At 33.3% G+C, this 18,621-nt stretch overlaps 1 protein-coding gene across 13 annotated transcripts in view; it reads left to right on the top strand.

The window, feature by feature from the left end:
* PHF21A (PHD finger protein 21A) overlaps window positions 1-18,621 on the top strand; it is a 151,654-nt gene that overhangs the window by 27,632 nt on the left and 105,401 nt on the right. For 8 of the 13 annotated variants that reach the window (XM_016146786.2, XM_016146777.2, XM_036221253.1 and 5 more), the window contains 4 exons: window positions 578-689; window positions 5,839-5,982; window positions 8,921-8,953; window positions 11,102-11,167. In XM_016146786.2, the coding sequence (XP_016002272.1) occupies window positions 5,929-5,982; window positions 8,921-8,953; window positions 11,102-11,167 (153 nt within the window). In that variant the 5' untranslated portion in view covers window positions 578-689; window positions 5,839-5,928. Of the gene's footprint in view, window positions 1-577; window positions 690-5,838; window positions 5,983-8,920; window positions 8,954-11,080; window positions 11,168-18,621 lie in introns of all 13 variants that reach the window. The other 5 variants (XM_036221251.1, XM_036221252.1, XM_016146775.2 and 2 more) reach the window with 2 other exon arrangements.

The raw sequence follows: 18,621 nt of genomic DNA, 5'->3' as shown, positions 1-18,621 counted from the left end.
CTAATGCAAAGTTTTTTTGTTTTTTTGTTTTTTTTGTTTTTTGCATCTCTCTCTCAAATAGTAATTAACCTAGTGTGTGTAGTAGATTTTTAGTTAAGGCTTTTTTTGGATAACTTACGGTTCTTGAGATGTCTGTCTTACCTTGTAGGGATTGAGGATTTGAACATGAACGAGAGGCATTTGAACTAGTTAACCTTACATTTATTACCTTATTATTATACTTGCCTTTCTCTCATGGAACCTTTTAAAATAATCAAGACCCAATAACCCTTTACTCTGAGATGTGATAGAATCATGGGGTCTTAGAGATGGGACCTTAAGACCTTCTTTTCTAGCCTTTTACTAGATGTGGCAATTTCTTCTCTATTTCTGAAAGATTGTTATTTGGGTACATACTGAATACTACATTTAAAAACAAAATGTAGCTTATTATTTCTGTAATTTATTCTGAGGAACTCGTGTTCCACAGAAATGAATAAATATTACTAAGGTCGGGTGAGGGAGGGAAAATGTTCTATGGTCAAATAATTTGGGAAATGCAGCGTTAAACAAAGTTAAACAGGTTTCTTTACTGCAGGACTTCTCAGAACCTTTAATATGCTAATGTGCATTGTGAATCTCCAAGAGGGGGATATGATATGCAGCATTCTTGAATACTTCTAATGACAGGGAGCCCACTACCTCATAAGGTAACCCATTCCTTTTTTGTATAGCTCTAATCCTTAGCTCTTCCTTAAATTGATCTAAAATCTATCTCCCATGACTTCCACTTCTTATTAAGTACTTCCTGGTTATGCAAGACTACCACAACCTCTTTTGTTAACCTTGGTGCAGTAAATATGTATATGGTTCTGGCAGGCTTGTCTGGTCTCTTTTATCATTAAATAGTATTCTGGTAAATGTGGCAACCAGTTCAAAAAATCTCAGCCTCATTGTCGCTATGCTTTTCTTACACACTAGTCTCTAACCTCCTTCATTTTGAATTTCTGTGAATTTTTAAATTTACTTCAATGTTCTTGTTGTTGGGATGATTTTAGTAAACATGCTCGATTTCTGTAAACGTGGCGAGTGAAGAATATGTGTTTTCTGGCTAGGCTTGGGCCCAGCAAGTTAGAATGTGTTCATTAGAATGAACACTAGTGGTAGGGAGAGGTGCAGTACAGTGCAGCAGATTTATGAGGGAGTGAGTGCTGTGGAGCATCCCTGACTTGACCGAAAAACCACACCCTTGTATTATAATAGTATGACTTGTGAGTAGGTACTCCTCTTTTATTTATTTATTTTTTTAAAATGAGGACCTGGCTCCCTCCTCCCCAAAAAAGAAAACAAGAAAGGAAAGATATATAGTTTGTACTCAACCACATGAGACATTCATATATCATAAGTCTAGTTATATGTATATGTTTAAATTTAATTTAATGGTTCAGAAACATCAGTCTCATTAGCTGAGGTGATTTTTGTCAGCAGCCGTAATACCAGGATTTGAGCATAGTAACCTTGCCAGATTCAGTTAGTTGGTAGCCTCTAAAATTGCCTAGCTCTTGATGCAATAGCATTTTCTGTTGACCTGTGGAGTGTCACCAAGAAATACCACATGAAAATAAGAAAACAAACATTCTGTTGTTTTTTTAATATCATTTCTTGATTCATGTTAGTGTTAGTTTTCAATAAACATTATTAAAATAATTTTATTAATTTTTGTGTACATGATAATTTTTGGCACTATTAGTTAAACATTAAAGATATTGTTTTACTTGCTAGCCTGTTAGATACATAGCAAGAAAAAAGTATTTTGCACAAATTAAAACTTGATATTTTAGTATTAGGCATGTGACAAGTAAGGATACATATACATAGATCTGTCAGGACTTTCTACTTTTTCATATTTTAAAAAAATATTCAACTTCCTTTAAACACTATTCTGAGAATATAGATCAAAAGTGGAGTCTTAGACCAAGTAAGTATATGGTATAGAGAACACGAAGCTGACCATTTTTAGGAGATTCAATCTGGGGAGGGGCATAGTGTATTATGGACTGACTGTTAGTTAAAGAAACTTGGTTGATGAATTGAGCTTTGATTGGAAAAAGGTTTATATCAGTTCAGGAACAGAGCAATGTTCCTTAGCAGTAAATGCAGAGTTATAGCATTACCACATTATTAGAATCATAATGAAAGACCTATACGTCACATTTCTCTAGGGAGAACTATACCCAGAAAAATAGAAGCTTCTTTCTAACTATATGAATTTGAAAATAGGAAAGCCTACATACAGTCTTAGCAATATAGTGTGTTGAAAAGTTTATTAAAAAAAGTTTGTATGTATGAAAAGTGTAAAAGTATGTTATGAATAGCATAGAAATTTACAGTTTAAAAAGGGCTTTTCGTATGGTGTTTATCTTATTTAAACCTTATAACAATTTTATGAAGTAGGTGATAACATTCCCACATTTGCTTTACTGATTTATAAGCAAACAAACAAATTTTAAAAACCCTGAGGCTAAGAGTGATTACACAGCAAGTTAGTGGAATCAGGTATTTTTTTGTTTTCTTGGGGGACAGCAAGTGCTCTTTCTAGATATCAGAGCTGCCTTTTTAAGTGAGATTTGATTATTGTTTTTGCTTGGTTTGTGGGGTTTTTATTTGTTTATGTTTTTGATTTTTTTGTTATTTGAAAGTGAGAGGCCATTAGGTGTCCCAGTGGTTTGACATGTATAGTTTAGAAGATAACAAATGTTGGTGTTATGTGCTAGGCAATTGTCCTCTCTGATGGTAGCATTTAGAGCTGGTGGGTAGTGAAAGGCATTGTACCTCAATAAAGTGTGTCTATTACTGTTTTGTGAGACTATTTATATTTACCTTGCAGCAACTGATTTGTTATTTATAACTTATTAGAATTGGTCAAAATATGATAAATCATCTTTTCACAGATTTAGCAAATAACACTTTCTTAGTGATACTGTAAACTGCCCCCAAACAGTCTTTATATGACGGCTGCATGCATTGTATAAACCCCCAAAATATTTTTTAAAAAGATCCAACATGTGCTTGCTTTGTTTTCGTAAGCTATAAATATATGGATATAATTTGTTCCTTTAGGCAGAGACCAATCTTTTAAAATTACTATCCAGAAAGAGACCTTTTTAAAGAAGGTTATCCAATAAATCTTCTAATCCTTTAAGTTTTTTTATAACAAGTCACTACCTTTTTTAACCCTTCTTTTAAACGTTTTGTTTTGAAGTAAAATGAGTAATTGGCATTTAGGGTTCTTGCCAAATAAAACGTGTGCCTTTGTTTATTTCTAATAAGTAGACAACCATCTGATGAAGGAAGTAAAAGCTGTCAGCTCCCCATTAACTTGAGTTGCAGGCTTCTTATCCTGCAAGGCACTCCTTGACATTTAAAGCCTCCAGGTTAAACCTTGGTTTTACTCTTTTCCTGAACATTTTGTTTCATCAGTATAAAATTTTCTGGTGCTTTATCTAGCAATCCTCAGTTAATTTTTTGTTATTTAAAAATAAGTGCATATTTTCTGTGGAAATATTTGAAAATATTGATACTCTGAAAAGAAGTAAAGAACCCTTAGTGCGACCCCCGAGAGGTCACCAGTGGCAAATCCTGAATGTGACACCTGACCCAAACCCTAGACAGCTCACAGTATTATTATTTTTAAAAAGCTTTGTCAGTTTGATAGACAAAACTTCTCTTCTTAAAGTTTACGCTTATGTGACTCTATTGAAAATGGGTGTTTTTCATGTTTGTTAGTCATTATTATTTCTTCTGTGAATTGCTTTTTCATCATTTAAAGACATTAATTTTGAGCACTCTAACTGTATAAATTATGTTAACTCTTTGTTATTAATAAAAAAAGTTCCTCATGTTTTTAACCTGCTGTTTGTTTACAGAGTTTATATGAGTTGTGTTGAACTATAATGTTATATGTTACTACCAGTAAAATAAAATATGGCCTTTCTGTTGTTGCAAATACTCCTTTAACTTCAAGATGATTCTTACTTTGACAATTATTAGATCATTTTTGGACACATTTTCTGAAAAAAACTAAAATTTTATTTTCAGGAAGAACTGTAGTACATAAGTCAAGAATTCGAGTAGGGAGAATAGTATTTAAAATTGTGTAAGTTTTAACATTTGTGTTTTTATGTAGTATAAACTTACGTGACAACAAAGACTTTTGTCTAAATAACTTAATGGTTCTTTTATTTATTTATTTATTTATTTATTTATTTATTTATTTATTTATTTTATCATAGTTCCAAAGATTTTCTAAGATAATGCGTAGCTGAAAAACCTAGGATTGTTCATCAAAATATGTTGTCCTTTCCAAATTGTTTCCCCTAAACATACTTCCTTTATGAAATTTTTTGATAATATCATTGTTTAATAATCTTTCCTCGCCTCTACAAATATGATTTTGAAGGAATTTTACACTTTTGAAATTTATTGTTTTCTTAGATTAGCGTACTTTGATACTACAGAACATAGTATATAATCCCTAGGAGAAAGATTGCCAGTGATGTTTTAAGTCTAGTGAGGTTAAGCAGATATAATACAAACTGATATTCATAAGTGTGTATTTTATAGTTAATGATTCCATTATAACTTGTCATCATGTTTTAAAGTTTTAGGAAAACTTAAGTTGAATATGGACTTTATCTATAGATAAATAATTTTTAGAAAGTATAAAGATAAGGAATCTCATTGAAATTGGTTTAAGGAACAGTGATTCTTTTAGCTCGCTGATTGTTCCTTTCCTTGGTTTGTGAGAATGCTGAAAAGTTCCACTAACCATGAGTTTTATAGGTACGAAGAAGAAAAAAGAAAGAAGTAAAGTTTAAATTATTTAGGCAGAAGCAAACTTTCCTTAGGGAAAGTACCTAAAATCATGTCTAAGGCTATATTCAAAAAAGAAAAAATTAAAAGGGAAATTAACCATTGAGTTAATTTAAATTGCAGTAGTGATGAGTGGAGCAGAATAGGAAGGTTCACATTCACAAATCTAGACTTTTGACATTACCTCCACGTGTAGTAAGTTATACACACAGCCAAAGAGATGCACTGAGAGCCTTGGAAAGAAAATGATGTTCATTGTAAAGCTGGAAACGTTGGTGCCATTGCTAGACCACCTCATCAGTTGTACACAGTAGATTTATTTTTTAATATCCCTGTAATAATTTTGTGGAGAACACAGTTACATTGCCTTGTATTTGTGTTAAGTATTAATTTGTTAAATGTAAACCTTTAATTTAACCAGATTTTCCTGTTTTCAGTTTAAAAAATTTTTTTAAATAGAAAGAGTCCAGCCAAATGAAAGTACTCTGGCCTTATTTAACCTCTGGGAGACACCCTGAACTTTCCAGTTCACTCTGTGTGTTGTTTAAAAATGTATGACCCTGTTGTTATGTGTCTCTTTCGAAGGACAGTGTGTCCTGGATGGTTGAAGGTCTCCTCCTCTCTTAGACTCCCAACTCATCTAGGGCAGAAGGAGTCTTGTTTAGCTGTGTATCCTCAGAATGTAGTATGTAGTGTGCTGAACACATAGTAGGTGGTTAGATGTTTCCATGACCAGATTTAAACACATTTTTTTTTTCATTTCTTACTTATTTGAAGTGTTCTGTAGAAGAATGCTCAAAGAATAAAATCCAGAAAATTTGGGGACCAATTTAGTACAAAACTGTAAATTTTGGAAAGAAATCTTTTTGGGAAATTTATTGCCTTGTGTTAGAGAATCAAATATTTTTCAACTGCTTTATTTTATTTAACATGACTATTTCCTTTCTGCCCAACATAATGATCCAAAACATTGTATAATCTCTACAGCTGCAGTGAGAAGAGGAGTTTGTTATTTTAAACGGAGGCTGAAGAAACTATAGAATTAGCAGATATAAGAGAAAGTGGAGAAGGTAGAGGATGGAGTTGCAGACTCTACAGGAAGCTCTTAAAGTGGAAATTCAGGTTCACCAGGTATGTTGCATTATTGGCTTCTTTCATATCATGTTAAGTAATGCCTGAGATTAATAAACAGACCCATCTCTGATTTTTAGTAGTTTTCAATCATCTTTCAGACAATTGTCCAAGAGTCATGTCATTTGTCTTTTATTACTACTCGGTAAATTCATTGATAATACTTATAAGAACGTTAATAAAATAGTCCTGATTTCCTTTTCACAGAAAAGAGTGGAAAATATTTTTTTCATATACCAAAGATATTAAAAAATCTTGTCTTTTGTTTCTTTGTTTGTTTATCTGAAGGACTTTATTCATGTGACTTACAACTTAACTTGTATATTTTAGGTGAGACATATTTAACTTGACTACCATGTATACTGAAGTTTTCACTCATAATTCAGTTTTATGCCTTGATTCCAGTTATTAGTAAGATATAAAAGGTGATTGCCTTGACAGATGTGTAAGTTTTAGATTTCACAATTATGTATAGTGTTTTATTTAATATAAGAGTAACCAAGATAAAAAGTTATCTTTAAATATCTAAATCATTAACATTTATTATATAAACAAAGTATTGCGGTTTCTAGATGTTAGCTGGATGTGGTACTAGGTTCAACACTCACATATACATATATAATATTTGGTAATAGAAAGTGATAAATGATGAGGAATTGACTACTTTGGAATATTCAGGATATCGGAATAGGAAAAGAACTATTTTTTAAAGGTGTTTGTTCTTAGCTATGGTTTCCTTTGTTTTATCTGAGTAGTCTAATGTAAGGTTAGTTTCTGAAATTGTTGGACTTTTGGTAAGTACTAAATTTCCAAGTTTCTCAGAATTAGAGTGGATGAGAACTTATAGGAAAGCTTCAAAGGCACATATATCTATATATGTATGTCTAGATATATACACACACATACTTTTTACACTAAGTTTCTGTGTTCCCTACTGCTGCTTTGGATCTTGTTAAACTTTTGCTCGTCAGTAGTCTTATAGTTTGCCATGTGTCCCAGTAAAACTTATTTACAAAAACAGGTGGATGGTCAGATCTGCCTGTGGGGTGTAGTTTTCCAACCCTTCACGTAAAGTATATTCTTGCAATAGAAAGTAACCTAAGTTTAATAAAGTCGCTAGGAATTTGGATGGTCTAGTTAAGTTATCCAGGGTGTTTAGTCCTGCCTCTGGTCACGTAAAATGCAGCTCGACTGCTTATAGATAGAAAAGTTGGTTTATTTATTTCCACCAGAGGTGGAAACTTGGTGTGGTTATCAGTTTTTCAATTTCAGTGGCATGGAAGAATACCTTTTTCAGCTTTAAAAAGGCAACTTTAGTATAGTAACCAACTTTCTGGGTAACCAAATCAAAAAGGCAAACCAAAGGTTTTTTTTCACTAAACTGTGGCTAGCCTTTAGTGTGCATTAATAAAAATGGATATGTATAAAACCTTGTTTTTCAGTTTCACTGAATCTTGGAATGTGTGTTGTTAATATTTTGTAGATTAAGACCAGACTTTACAAGAGTTTCTACTGTCACATGTGAAGTATAGTTACATATGCCTTGTGTATTTGGAGGTCACATAGTTGGAAACTTCAGCTATCTAGAATGTAGCATAGCACGTAAAGTAAGGCTTTCGACCAACCAGAATAAATATTAGAAACGACTCATGAAAGATTATACATTTTATTCAAGGGAGATTTCTTAGGTTGTTACTACCTATTCGCTCATCTTAGAATTAGTTCACCGAGCATATCACACAGCAGATCAGAATCAGCAAATTTGAGTTGGGATCTGGGGCTGTTAGAGGGAGGCATAATATTAGCAGCAAGATTTGCTAGCTGGCTGATTGACATTAAGATGTGGACTGAGAACTAAAATGCAGACACAAGAACTCTTTAAAACAGCAGTTTGGGGCCTTTATTATAAGGACCTTATTATTGTATTGTTTGTAGAATAATATGTTGATGTACTCTTGGCTCTAGGTATCAATAAAAGTTGACGTTTTTATTGAAGAAGGCGGATAAGTATATAATATATTTTAGAATTATTTTATTTTATGACTAAAAAATTTAAAACTGCCTTGTTACCCAAAGAGAGGGATAGATTGTCACTTGTATGGAAAATACACTCGGGGAGCAGCTTATTCCCAGATACTTTTAGGAATCAGCCTTCTGATACTCGTTCATCCTTCAGATTCTTCTGTCCCTTGTTATTGTTACCTTTGGGAGATGATGCTTTTAGAAGTTGGGTGAGATCAAACAGCATCTACTTTTCTTTGTTTTTTTTTTTTTATTTGAATTTGTTTTCCTTAGTAAAAGGTCTTTCTCATTTAGTATTCTGGTAGCACTCTCCTTCCCAGAGGAGCCCAGGTAGGTAGAGCTTCACTTCATTGTTCTTTTACTTCCTTATTCTCAAATACTGAGCATCACCGCTCCACTTAGTTCATCCCCGCCACCCCACCCCACCCACAGAGAAGACAGTGGCAAAGTCACTCTGACATCAGGCTCTTTCTGTGGTAAGAACCAAACCAGCAGACATGTGAAATCTGCACTTTGCTGTATACAGACAGGCCTGTTTTGTATGGGAGCAGCCTCTTTCTGGGCCTCATCTGGGTTCTAGACAGTGACAACTTGGCTTTTGGAGCATCCAACATGTTTTAAATCGCCTTGTAAAAGCGCCTCATGTCCAGATTTTCTAAAAAGCAGGAGCTTTTTATTTCAAATATAAAGTAGTTGTTTGACTTTTTTTATATTAAGAGGAGTGTCTCATCAACCTTTTATATAGATCACAGAAGGCTTTGGTCTATTCTGATTGTGGCATTGCTCTCTCTTTTTTTTTTTTTTTTTTTTTTTTTGCGTGTGTACGTAAAACTTGTAGATTTGGGGGGCCAAACCTGATTAGCCATAGTGAGTTAATATGTAAGACTGATGGCTCTTTTTCTCTCTTTATTACCAGAAATTGGTTGCTCAAATGAAGCAGGATCCACAGGTAAAATACTACTTTTATTCATGTAATTTTTAAATTAAAATAAAATGACCATAAAATACTAAAATATAGACCAATACTTAAGTTTTTAAAACTATCTCATCTCTAACAGCAATTATATTAGCATATCAGTCATCATGATTTAAGGGTTTAGAAAAATTCAGTCATCTGTTATAATAAAGCTATCATTTTATCTTTGTTACTATTATTTGCTTTTATGTTAATTGCTTTGAATACTTCAGGGAAAAAAAATTGAGAGTTAATACTCTTCATATAGCTTAAATTTCATTTCCATAAGCCCATTTATTCAAAATCAGAGTTTGTGAGGCTTTCTATAGTCTCAAAATTATTGAATATGGCCCAGAACCATTCTTATTTTTTTATATAGTTTATAGTACAAATATAGTACAGAACATTTAAATACTTAATCTCACTACATTCAGGATAAAAATTTTAAAATAATTTTTCAAAAGCATTTAAAAACTTTTTATTTTTGAAAAATCCCTTAAAGAGGGTATAAAAAGTACTTTATATAATAATCCACCAAATGTTACTTTTTCTTTAAATTCTCAGAGGAGTTTTTGACTTAGGCATTTTATTCTCTATCTCTGAAGTGAAATCTTCCTAAAAAGTAATCTGTCTTTGATGATTATATTTATTGTTTAGGCAGTGTCACTTGCAGCCATTAGACGATGGGTCATAAATATGGAGAGTATTTATCAGACTCTCTCAGGATTTCTCCCTTGCATTTGTTTAGTTATAATCTGTTCACAGAACACCTAAACCCATTGATTTGTACTCATATATGTATATATATTTTTAGCTTGTTAAACATACCATATGTGTCTCATTGTAAATTTAAGTAAAATAAATTCTTGGATTGAGGAATGCTACTGATGCAGATTGACTTTATAAGTAGGAATAATATTCTTTTCTACAAATTTAGTACCCGGTGGCCTATCGTGCTTTAACACAATCCATTGATTTGGAGAGCTGGCATTGATAGCCCACAGTCAACTCCCATCTGACATTCCAACTTCTTTGAGAAGCTTCTCAATTTTTATTTTTAAAATATGTTATTTGAATTAGATTTAGGGAACCAAAAGGTAGTAGACCTAAGATTAATACATTCTTTTCTATTTAATATAGTAACCTGTGTTATCAGCAACTGAAATATTAGAAAACTTTAGTATCTCTAATAAGTGGTTGGTCATGTAACAGAGCAGTCTTAACATGAAAAATCTGAGGGTGCAGTAAATTGTTAGACAGTCTTGTTGGGTGATTTCATCCGAAAGGCCTTCTATCAAATACACTTATAAAAAAGACCACATGAGTAAACATGGGAAGGAAGATATGTGCCCCAACCCTGCCAGAAGACCAGATGGGGCAAATTGGAAGAGTGGCATGTGAAATGATGCAGAAAAAGTGGTATCTCACTGGGGTGATGCTCAGTCAGCTAGTAGGCTATTCTGCTATACTGAGCATTTGAAAACTTTAATTTTGGATTTTTTCCCCACTTGAATAAAAGGCAAGCATACTCAGTGTATCTCATCTTAAATAGTATTCTTTTTCGATTCCTAGAATTTGAGAACTGAGAAAATACCCTGGTAGTCAGTGTGTTAATTTGAATGATGTAGTGTTGAGGCAGTTGCAGCACTGACAGCTTTTCAGATCTAGGCTAAAATAACAAATGTACTCTACTAAATAAGGGATAGGGCAAGTAGAGAAAAACCTCTTTATTGATACCTCCGTTAAGCATACAGTGTATGCATATTTATAACTTCCATTTTCCCCGTTTTGTCTGATTAGTGGAGCTTTAGGTTTTCTGTGAACTCATATTGTCTATAAAGAATAACAGTATTTTTAGTAGAAAGGAGTACTATTACAATACTAGATGCTAAAATATAAAAATTCTTATAATTTAAGACAATTGCAAAAGAGCTGCCCCTGCTCTAGTGTTAGGACCCTACTTTTAGGATATAGGCATTAGGCAGTTATAATATAACTACAGTTTAATGCATGGCAAATTTGATTGGCTAAATGCTTAAAGTTGCTTCATCATTTGTAATACAGTGTGCATACAGTCTTCTTGCTACTATTCTGTTAACAAATGAAATATCTTTCTCACAGATATTTTTTCTTTCCAATCAGAATGCTGATTTAAAGAAACAGCTTCATGAACTCCAAGCCAAAATCACAGCTTTGAGTGAGAAACAGGTAGGGGAAAGGGGGGGGGGGCATATTTTTAACATTGTGTTCTAAAGATATGTCTGCTTGAGGCTTCTAGGAGAACTGCTATTTTTCCTCATGTGTGAAAATAAGTGTGGGCAGCCAGACTCAGTTTTAATTTTGTTTGAGCTCTGTTTATCTATTTTTATTTTTGGTTGAAATCAGTCCCTAGATATCCCATGGGTACATGTTACTGACAAATACCTAAGGGCAGTGTGGCAAACTGCTGTTAACTGTGTTAATTAAACTCAGTAGTTTACCCATAAGGGAAAGAGGTAAAGAAAGTTAGAGGGAATATATGAGAGTCTCTTGTAGCTGCTGGATGTACCTTGTTACCTGTTTTAAAGGCTTGAGATGACATTTAACTTATCTGGAGAGAATGGTTGTGAATAGATTGCTCTGAATGTAGGTCTCTCATTTTGATTATTGCTATACCTGTAAGTTAATCTTTATTAGATATTGACCTACTACTATGAAAAAACTCTGGATGAACCTTGTTAGATTTATTCTATATAGGGCAAAAGAAGAGCATCTGGCAAGTATTCTTTGAAATTTTTTTATATAATGACCTCCACTTCACTAATTCAGGCAGCTCCTGCCACCAGGTGGAGTGTGACAATTGATAGAGTTATAAGTAAATGTCTGTGGTAATCTGGCAAATCATTTGTTTTCTTGTTTCTTCCACCACTTTTCCTCTGGTTGAAAGGAGTGATTTTCTCTCTTGGAATAGGTGAATTTGTGAACCAAAATGATTAGCTGATTTGCAATTGATAGTTAATGCTAGTGATATCTAATTGAAGATTTTCAACTAAATAGTTCTCAGTAATTGATTTTTATGTTGTTTTTTAAACTTTTGTTTAGTGAAATAATATCAATGAGAGTAATTTGTTCCTGGAGATTTTTTACTGTTTTGTATTGTGTTTTCATTTAACTAAGGGGATAAATCAATTTTGAGAATTATATGGAATAGGTATGAGTTGTTAATGTTTCCGAATAGAGTCTTTTTCCAAGCTGAGTGAACAACTGCTTTTTTTTTCTCCCTCTTCCTGTTCTTATGCTTCTACATTCCCCCATCTTGTCTTCTCAAGAGACAGGAGGTGTTTTATATTAGGGACTTGCCAAACTAAAATTGGGAGGAGGTGGCATGGTGGAGAACAGTTTTTAAGGAAAAATATAAACAGTTTTTGTATTTGGCTCTGATAGTGATTCAGTTCTCTGAAGTCAAAATGTGTGTTAGTGAAAGTGGTCTAGCTTTAGAATTCTGTTAGCGCTGAGCCTTCTTGTAGTTTCAGGGTTAGTTTGACAGGATGCCAATGAATGAGTCACTTTTGCTGAAAAATTCACGTGTTCTAGCAGGGAAAGAAGGTGAGAACTGATTAGTGGAGTATGGGGTAGGGGATGCTGTCATAAAGTTAAGACGACCTAAGGCTACATTTGAGGAAAATGGGATAATTAAAAACAACTTACATTTATTTGAAATTTTTGTTTGTGAGCACTGATGTAAAGGTTTGGTTTGTTTCTGTAACTTTTTATTCTTTAATTTGTTCCTACTAGGGACGTCACTTAATAAAAAATTACAACATTATATATTCAGTAAGACATTTCATCAGGTGGCAAACTCTCATCTGAACTAAGTTTGAATTTTATAAACTAGCATTTAAAAAATGGGACTAATATCAATAAAGAGAACTAGAGTCAGGAACTGAAAGGCAGTCTTGCTATTTAAAAAATATTTTCTTAACGGTTAAAACAACCTTTCCAATAGAACAGAAAATGTATCATTTTTAGGAAGGATAGGACTCGAAGGAAACACAGCTATAAAGTTCAAAAGCTGGTCCTACCTCAGACTTATTTGCAACCTGAAACATTGATATTTTGTTTAAAATGGTATTATTTTAGAACAAACACCTAATGCTAAATAACCAACTTTTTGTTTTTTTATATACAAGATCCACTTAACCTCAGGACAAACTTAATGATTTTCCTTCTAATTTAATACTAAAATCTGAATTGCCTTATTCACATGACCGATATTTTAATTTAACATTAATTTTTTGGTTATAAGAAAAATTTTAAATAGAATAGTTCAAAGGATGCCATATTCCAGAATTAATGATTAACCCTTTGTTATTATTTCCTTTCTTTTCATACATGTATGTTTCTATATTCATTTGAAAACTTTATATAATAAATGCATACATTCTCTTTGCTTTATTAAAAATATGTTGCAGATAGTCATTAATTCTTACATTAAGCACTTACTAGTTCTTATTTGTTACTGCTCAGTCTTTGATACGTATTCATTTCTTTCCTCAAGACTAATTATGAAATGGTATGCTCTATTTGGGAAAATAAGGTCTTTAGCATCCTTCATGGCTAAAATTCAGTGAATTTCATTGAATTCTTTATTAGAAGATTCCATTGCTTTTAAACTATAACTTGAGGTTTCTGAATAAAAACTTTCCATGGCAGATTTTGAAGTCATGTTTTTGATCTACAGGGTCAGGTTGACAGTTCTTAACTCAGGAAATCCCCAGATTTGATTGACTAAAGAAATTATATGTTATGTGGACATTAAAAATTAGGGTTTCAGAAATGTTTCAATGACATAGGAATATGCTCATGATAAATTAAGTGAAAAAGCACATACGACTTCATATGCATTACAATCCCATTGTGTATGTTGTAGGTATATGTGTCTATAGGTATGTAAAATGTATAAAAACAGTGTTGGTATAAAATGTTGGAAGGTGATGAATTTATAGGTAGTTTATTTTTCTTTATACGCTTATGTATATTTGCTAAATTCTCCACAATAAATGTTTTCTTTTAATAATCAGAAATAGATAAGAAACATTATTTAAAAATTTTTTTAACACCAAACGCTAGTCTGTTTCAGGGATAGTTAGCATTTAAAAGTATAATGATATTCACTTTGTGGTTTATGAACCACTCTAATCAGAGAATCCAGCTAACTGTTTTAAATAATAACTGAAGTGTGGAAGCAATGATTAATTTCTTTAACATGGTTCATTCTCATTCTGCACCCCTCCCTCCTTGTTTTTGATATGTGTACGTGGTCTACGTTTTGTCAAAGTAGAGATTCTGATATTAGAGCCAACACACTTGGTTGCTTTCATGCTCTGCTTTCATTCTATTCATTGTAGAAGCAACCTTAACATCCTGAAGTTTGTTGCTTGTTCTTGTGGTGAGTCAGGCTTAGTAGTTGGATCTTTAATCTCCTCTGCCTTGAACTCTTTGCCACCCGCACCACCCTTCACCTGGCCAGGCACAAGGTTGCAGCTTAAATGTTACTTCCTCAGAAGGCCTATCCCTGAAACCCCTGCCTTCTCAAAATCAGCTGTTTCTATTATAATCTCTCATCGAACTTTTCATTTTTCCTTCATAGCTGTGCCACTTAGGGTTAGGTTAAGCTATCAGTGAATAAAAACTCAAAATGAAAATGGCTTAAGCAAGGTAGAATTATATTTCTCTCTCATGTGCAAGCTCTTGAGATGGATGAGGGCTGGTGATAGTGGTTCCACGGTATCAGGGAACCCAGGCTCCTCCTGTTTTGTTGCCCTGCCATTCTCAGCATGAAGCTTCCACATCATAGTCCAAAATAGCTGCTCCATCTGGTCAGAAGGGGGAAAAGCATCAAAAGCAAGCCCTTTGTTTTTAAGGATGTGTACTGGAAGTTGTGTGCACCACTTCCAACTAGATCCCATTGGTCAGAACGTGGTCAACTAGAAGCAAGGACGTCTGAGAAGTGTAGTCTGTTCCAGGTGGCCATGGGCAGGTAAAACCCAGGGACTCTGGTGATGAGAAAGGAGGAGGAGTAAATATTGAGGATAATTAGTAGTTTGTGCCACAATAACTTATTATAATTTATAATTACGTATATGTGATTAATTTTTAAAATATCTGTCTTCCCTAAACTGTTAGCTTTAGGAAGTCAGGGAACATGTTTGTCTTATTTCCTTTAAGTATAGTTCTTAGTATGATATTAAGCACAGAAAAGCATGTGTATTTCTTAAATTAATTAATTTACCCAGCTGATATTTTGTCTCTGTTTGTAGAAAAAAATTTTAAAAAGTGTATCTTGTGTTTATGCTTTTTAAATTTAAAGTATTATGAACATCTTCTTATATTTTGAAGTGTGCTTTGAAAACATGATTTTTAATACCTTCACGTATTTAACGGTCTGGCTATATCATAATTTATTTAACTTTCTTTGTTAGTTGATGATAGATGTTTCCAGTTTTTTACTATTATAAATATTATAAACATCCTTGTTATGTGAATGTTTCTTTCAGATTGCCTTAAGATAAATTGTTGGATGTGAGATAACTGTATTAGTTAACTATTTCCATAACAGTTCTGTATAACAAACCAGTGGCTTATAACATTGTTTATTTTTACACATAGATCACCTGGGGTTCTGCCCTAGGCTTGGCTTGGTCAGACACATCTACTTCAGCTTGTTGGTTGGCTGGCCTGCCTTTAGGCTGCAGGTTGGGTTAGATCCACTCTAAATGTGTTCATTCTGAGGCCTAGCATGAAGGGGCAGCAGCTAGCTGGGGTATACTCATTTCATGGTTTATAACTGGAATGCAGGAAACAGGCCAAACTGCCAAAACACATTTTAAGCCTCTGCTGGCATCAAGTCTGTTAACCTCTCATTAGCCAAAACAAATCATGTGGCCAAGCCTTACAAAATTACATGATAAAAGTGTGGATGTATAATTTTAATACATAAAAATTATGAAGAATTGAGAATAGTAATCCATTGACCACTCTTGGTCAAAGGGTATAAAAAATGTTTACTATATATTTTTTTAAAAAGGCTTTTACTGTTTATTTCCAAATAACCTCCAGAAAAGGCTATATCAGATTAATAGCATATATGAGAGTACCATTTTTTTCCCAGGAGATACACCGTGAGGGGAAAAGAGCATTTTACTAATTGTAAGATGGATTAGTATGTATTTGATGCTTTTTTGGAGGTGTATTTTTTCATGCCATTTGTCCATGATACAAATATATTCCATAGTATTCCACAGAATTACCTTTTGATTTTAGGTGTATTTCTTTTACACTTTCTCCTATTTTTCTCGTTCCTTTTTAGAGTGATAAACCTCTTCATAGTCTTTGGTCTTTGCCACTGGTTTGTTTTTCTGACTCTGTGTTTAAAAATTATAGTCTCTATTCCTTACATACTGTGTCACCTAATATAAGATGAAATACTTTTCTGGGTTTAATAAATAGTTGTCATTTATGGAACCATTCTCATTTTAAATTTGAACATATTTTAGTAAAATGGATTCTGAAGCCTTTGGGTGAGAAGTTTCTGTTCCTGCCATAACTAATTATGTTTCTGATGCATAGAACAACCTAATTTAAGCTAAGTAGGTGATTTGAACAATGGACTCGGTATGGGCGACACCGGGAGTTTTGTTTCTGTTCCTGACTCTATAATAGACTTGTTGATAGATTTTGAATTATTAATTTAATATGTCTGTTTCCTTACTTATGGAATGTTTAGGTAATAACTTTTAGAGGTTAATGAACATGTATTTATTGAGTGCACTGAATATTTTTGGAGGTAAATTCTATTTAAATGGGAATTGTTGGCTTTAGTCATGGTGGCTAACTTCATCTCATATGGAACACCTTCATCTTACATGTAAAGTACTACTTTTTTAAGGAGCTTATTAGAACATTTCACATTTAACTCAGTTGTGAGTATATCATTGTAACACAAACAGGGACGTGGTCTATTTGTGACGTAGCCATGATTATAGAATTAATCAGTATCAGATTCAAGACTAGAATCCAGATCACTGTACTCTTCATTCAGTTTTATTTAGTAAATTATATTCTTAAATTATTCTATAGACCTTTATCTATCAAATATTTTTGAAATAGGACATTAGGTGCAATAATTACATTGCCTTTAGGCTTCATTGCCTTGGAGTCAAGTAAGTAAATTAGTTCTTGTCGTCTAATAATGGTAACTCAATATATAACTATCTCACCTCTGTACCATAGAATCTTAACCCTCTCTCATTCACAACTAGACTAGTGTGATTGGCACTTTTAGAATTTAGAATTGTTATTTTCTTAGAATTTCTAGAATTGTGATGGTAATCTGACCTCATCTTTATCCAAAACTTTAGAGGTTCCCTAGGGTTTGGTCTAGTTCATCCCCCCAATGCAATACTTATGTGAAAGCATTGGCCCAGTTGTTTTTCATGGAATATTTGAGTAAAAAAAAAAAAAATCCAGATTGAAATCTCCCAGAGTATTATTCATATTGAAAACTCCCAACTGTAGTCAGGATAGGCAAAAGTAACAGTTGGAAGCTGTCTATAAACATCTGTCATAAAAACTTCTGAGGACACAACTTTTCTTAACTCTGACTTCTGTTTGTTCTAAATGTGAGTTCATCAGCTGAAACAGTGTTTCCAGGTTATCTGAATACTACCCCTGAGCCTCATCTGCTGCTAATAGCTTATAAGATTATAACTAATTCTTTTAAAATTTCTAGTATCCCTTTTTTATCACTTCCCTTTTTCCTTTTACTTGCTTAATTACCTTCTTTAGTTATAAAGCATTTTATAGCCATTAGTTCTAAAGAGAAATTGAGTAGTTCTCCGAAGATGGAAAGACTAGTATGATTTTCTAGAGTAGGGATTGGCAAACAGTGGCCTGCACCTGGGCCAAATCTGGTCTCCCAACTGTTTTTGTAAATAAAGTTATTGAAATACAACCACACCTTTTCTTTACATATTGCTTATGGTTACTTTTGTGCTACCAACAGAAGAATTAAGTGGTTGTGGCAAAGACCTGGCCGTGTATTGAAAAAATGTGCCAACTCTTATGCTAGAGAAATTTAACCAGAAAGGCACTTGACTCAGAGATACTAGACACAGTAAAACAGTCTAGGGCATAAAAGAGTACCACAGTGAATGCAGGGTACACAGGTGACCCTTGAACAATGCAGAGGTTAGGGGTGTTGACCCCCATACAGTCTAAACTCTGCACGTAATTTTTGACTCCTCAAAAACTTTACTAAGAGCCTACTATTGGCTGGAAGCTTTATTGATAATATAAAACACTTCATTAACTCATATTCTCTGTGTTATATGTATTATATACTCTATTCTTAAAGTAAACTAAAGAAAAAATGTTAAGAACATCCTAAGAGGTGAAGACATTACCGCAGTCAAGATAATGAATATTTCTATCACCTCTAAAGTTTTTTTTGTGCCCCTTGGTAGTCTTTCTTTTCCTAACCCCTTGCCCAGCCCCTTCCCAGACAAACATTGGTCTGCTTTTTGTCACTATAGATTAAATTTACATATTGTAGAATTTAAATAAATGGACTTACGCAGTATATACTCTTTGGTGGATTGGTTCTAGTTTTTGGCTATTAGAAA

This window comes from Rousettus aegyptiacus, unplaced genomic scaffold, assembly GCF_014176215.1.
Source record: "Rousettus aegyptiacus isolate mRouAeg1 unplaced genomic scaffold, mRouAeg1.p scaffold_m13_p_5, whole genome shotgun sequence".
Classification (NCBI taxonomy): Eukaryota; Metazoa; Chordata; class Mammalia; order Chiroptera; family Pteropodidae; genus Rousettus; species Rousettus aegyptiacus.
This window is presented reverse-complemented; position numbering and strand designations above follow the sequence as displayed.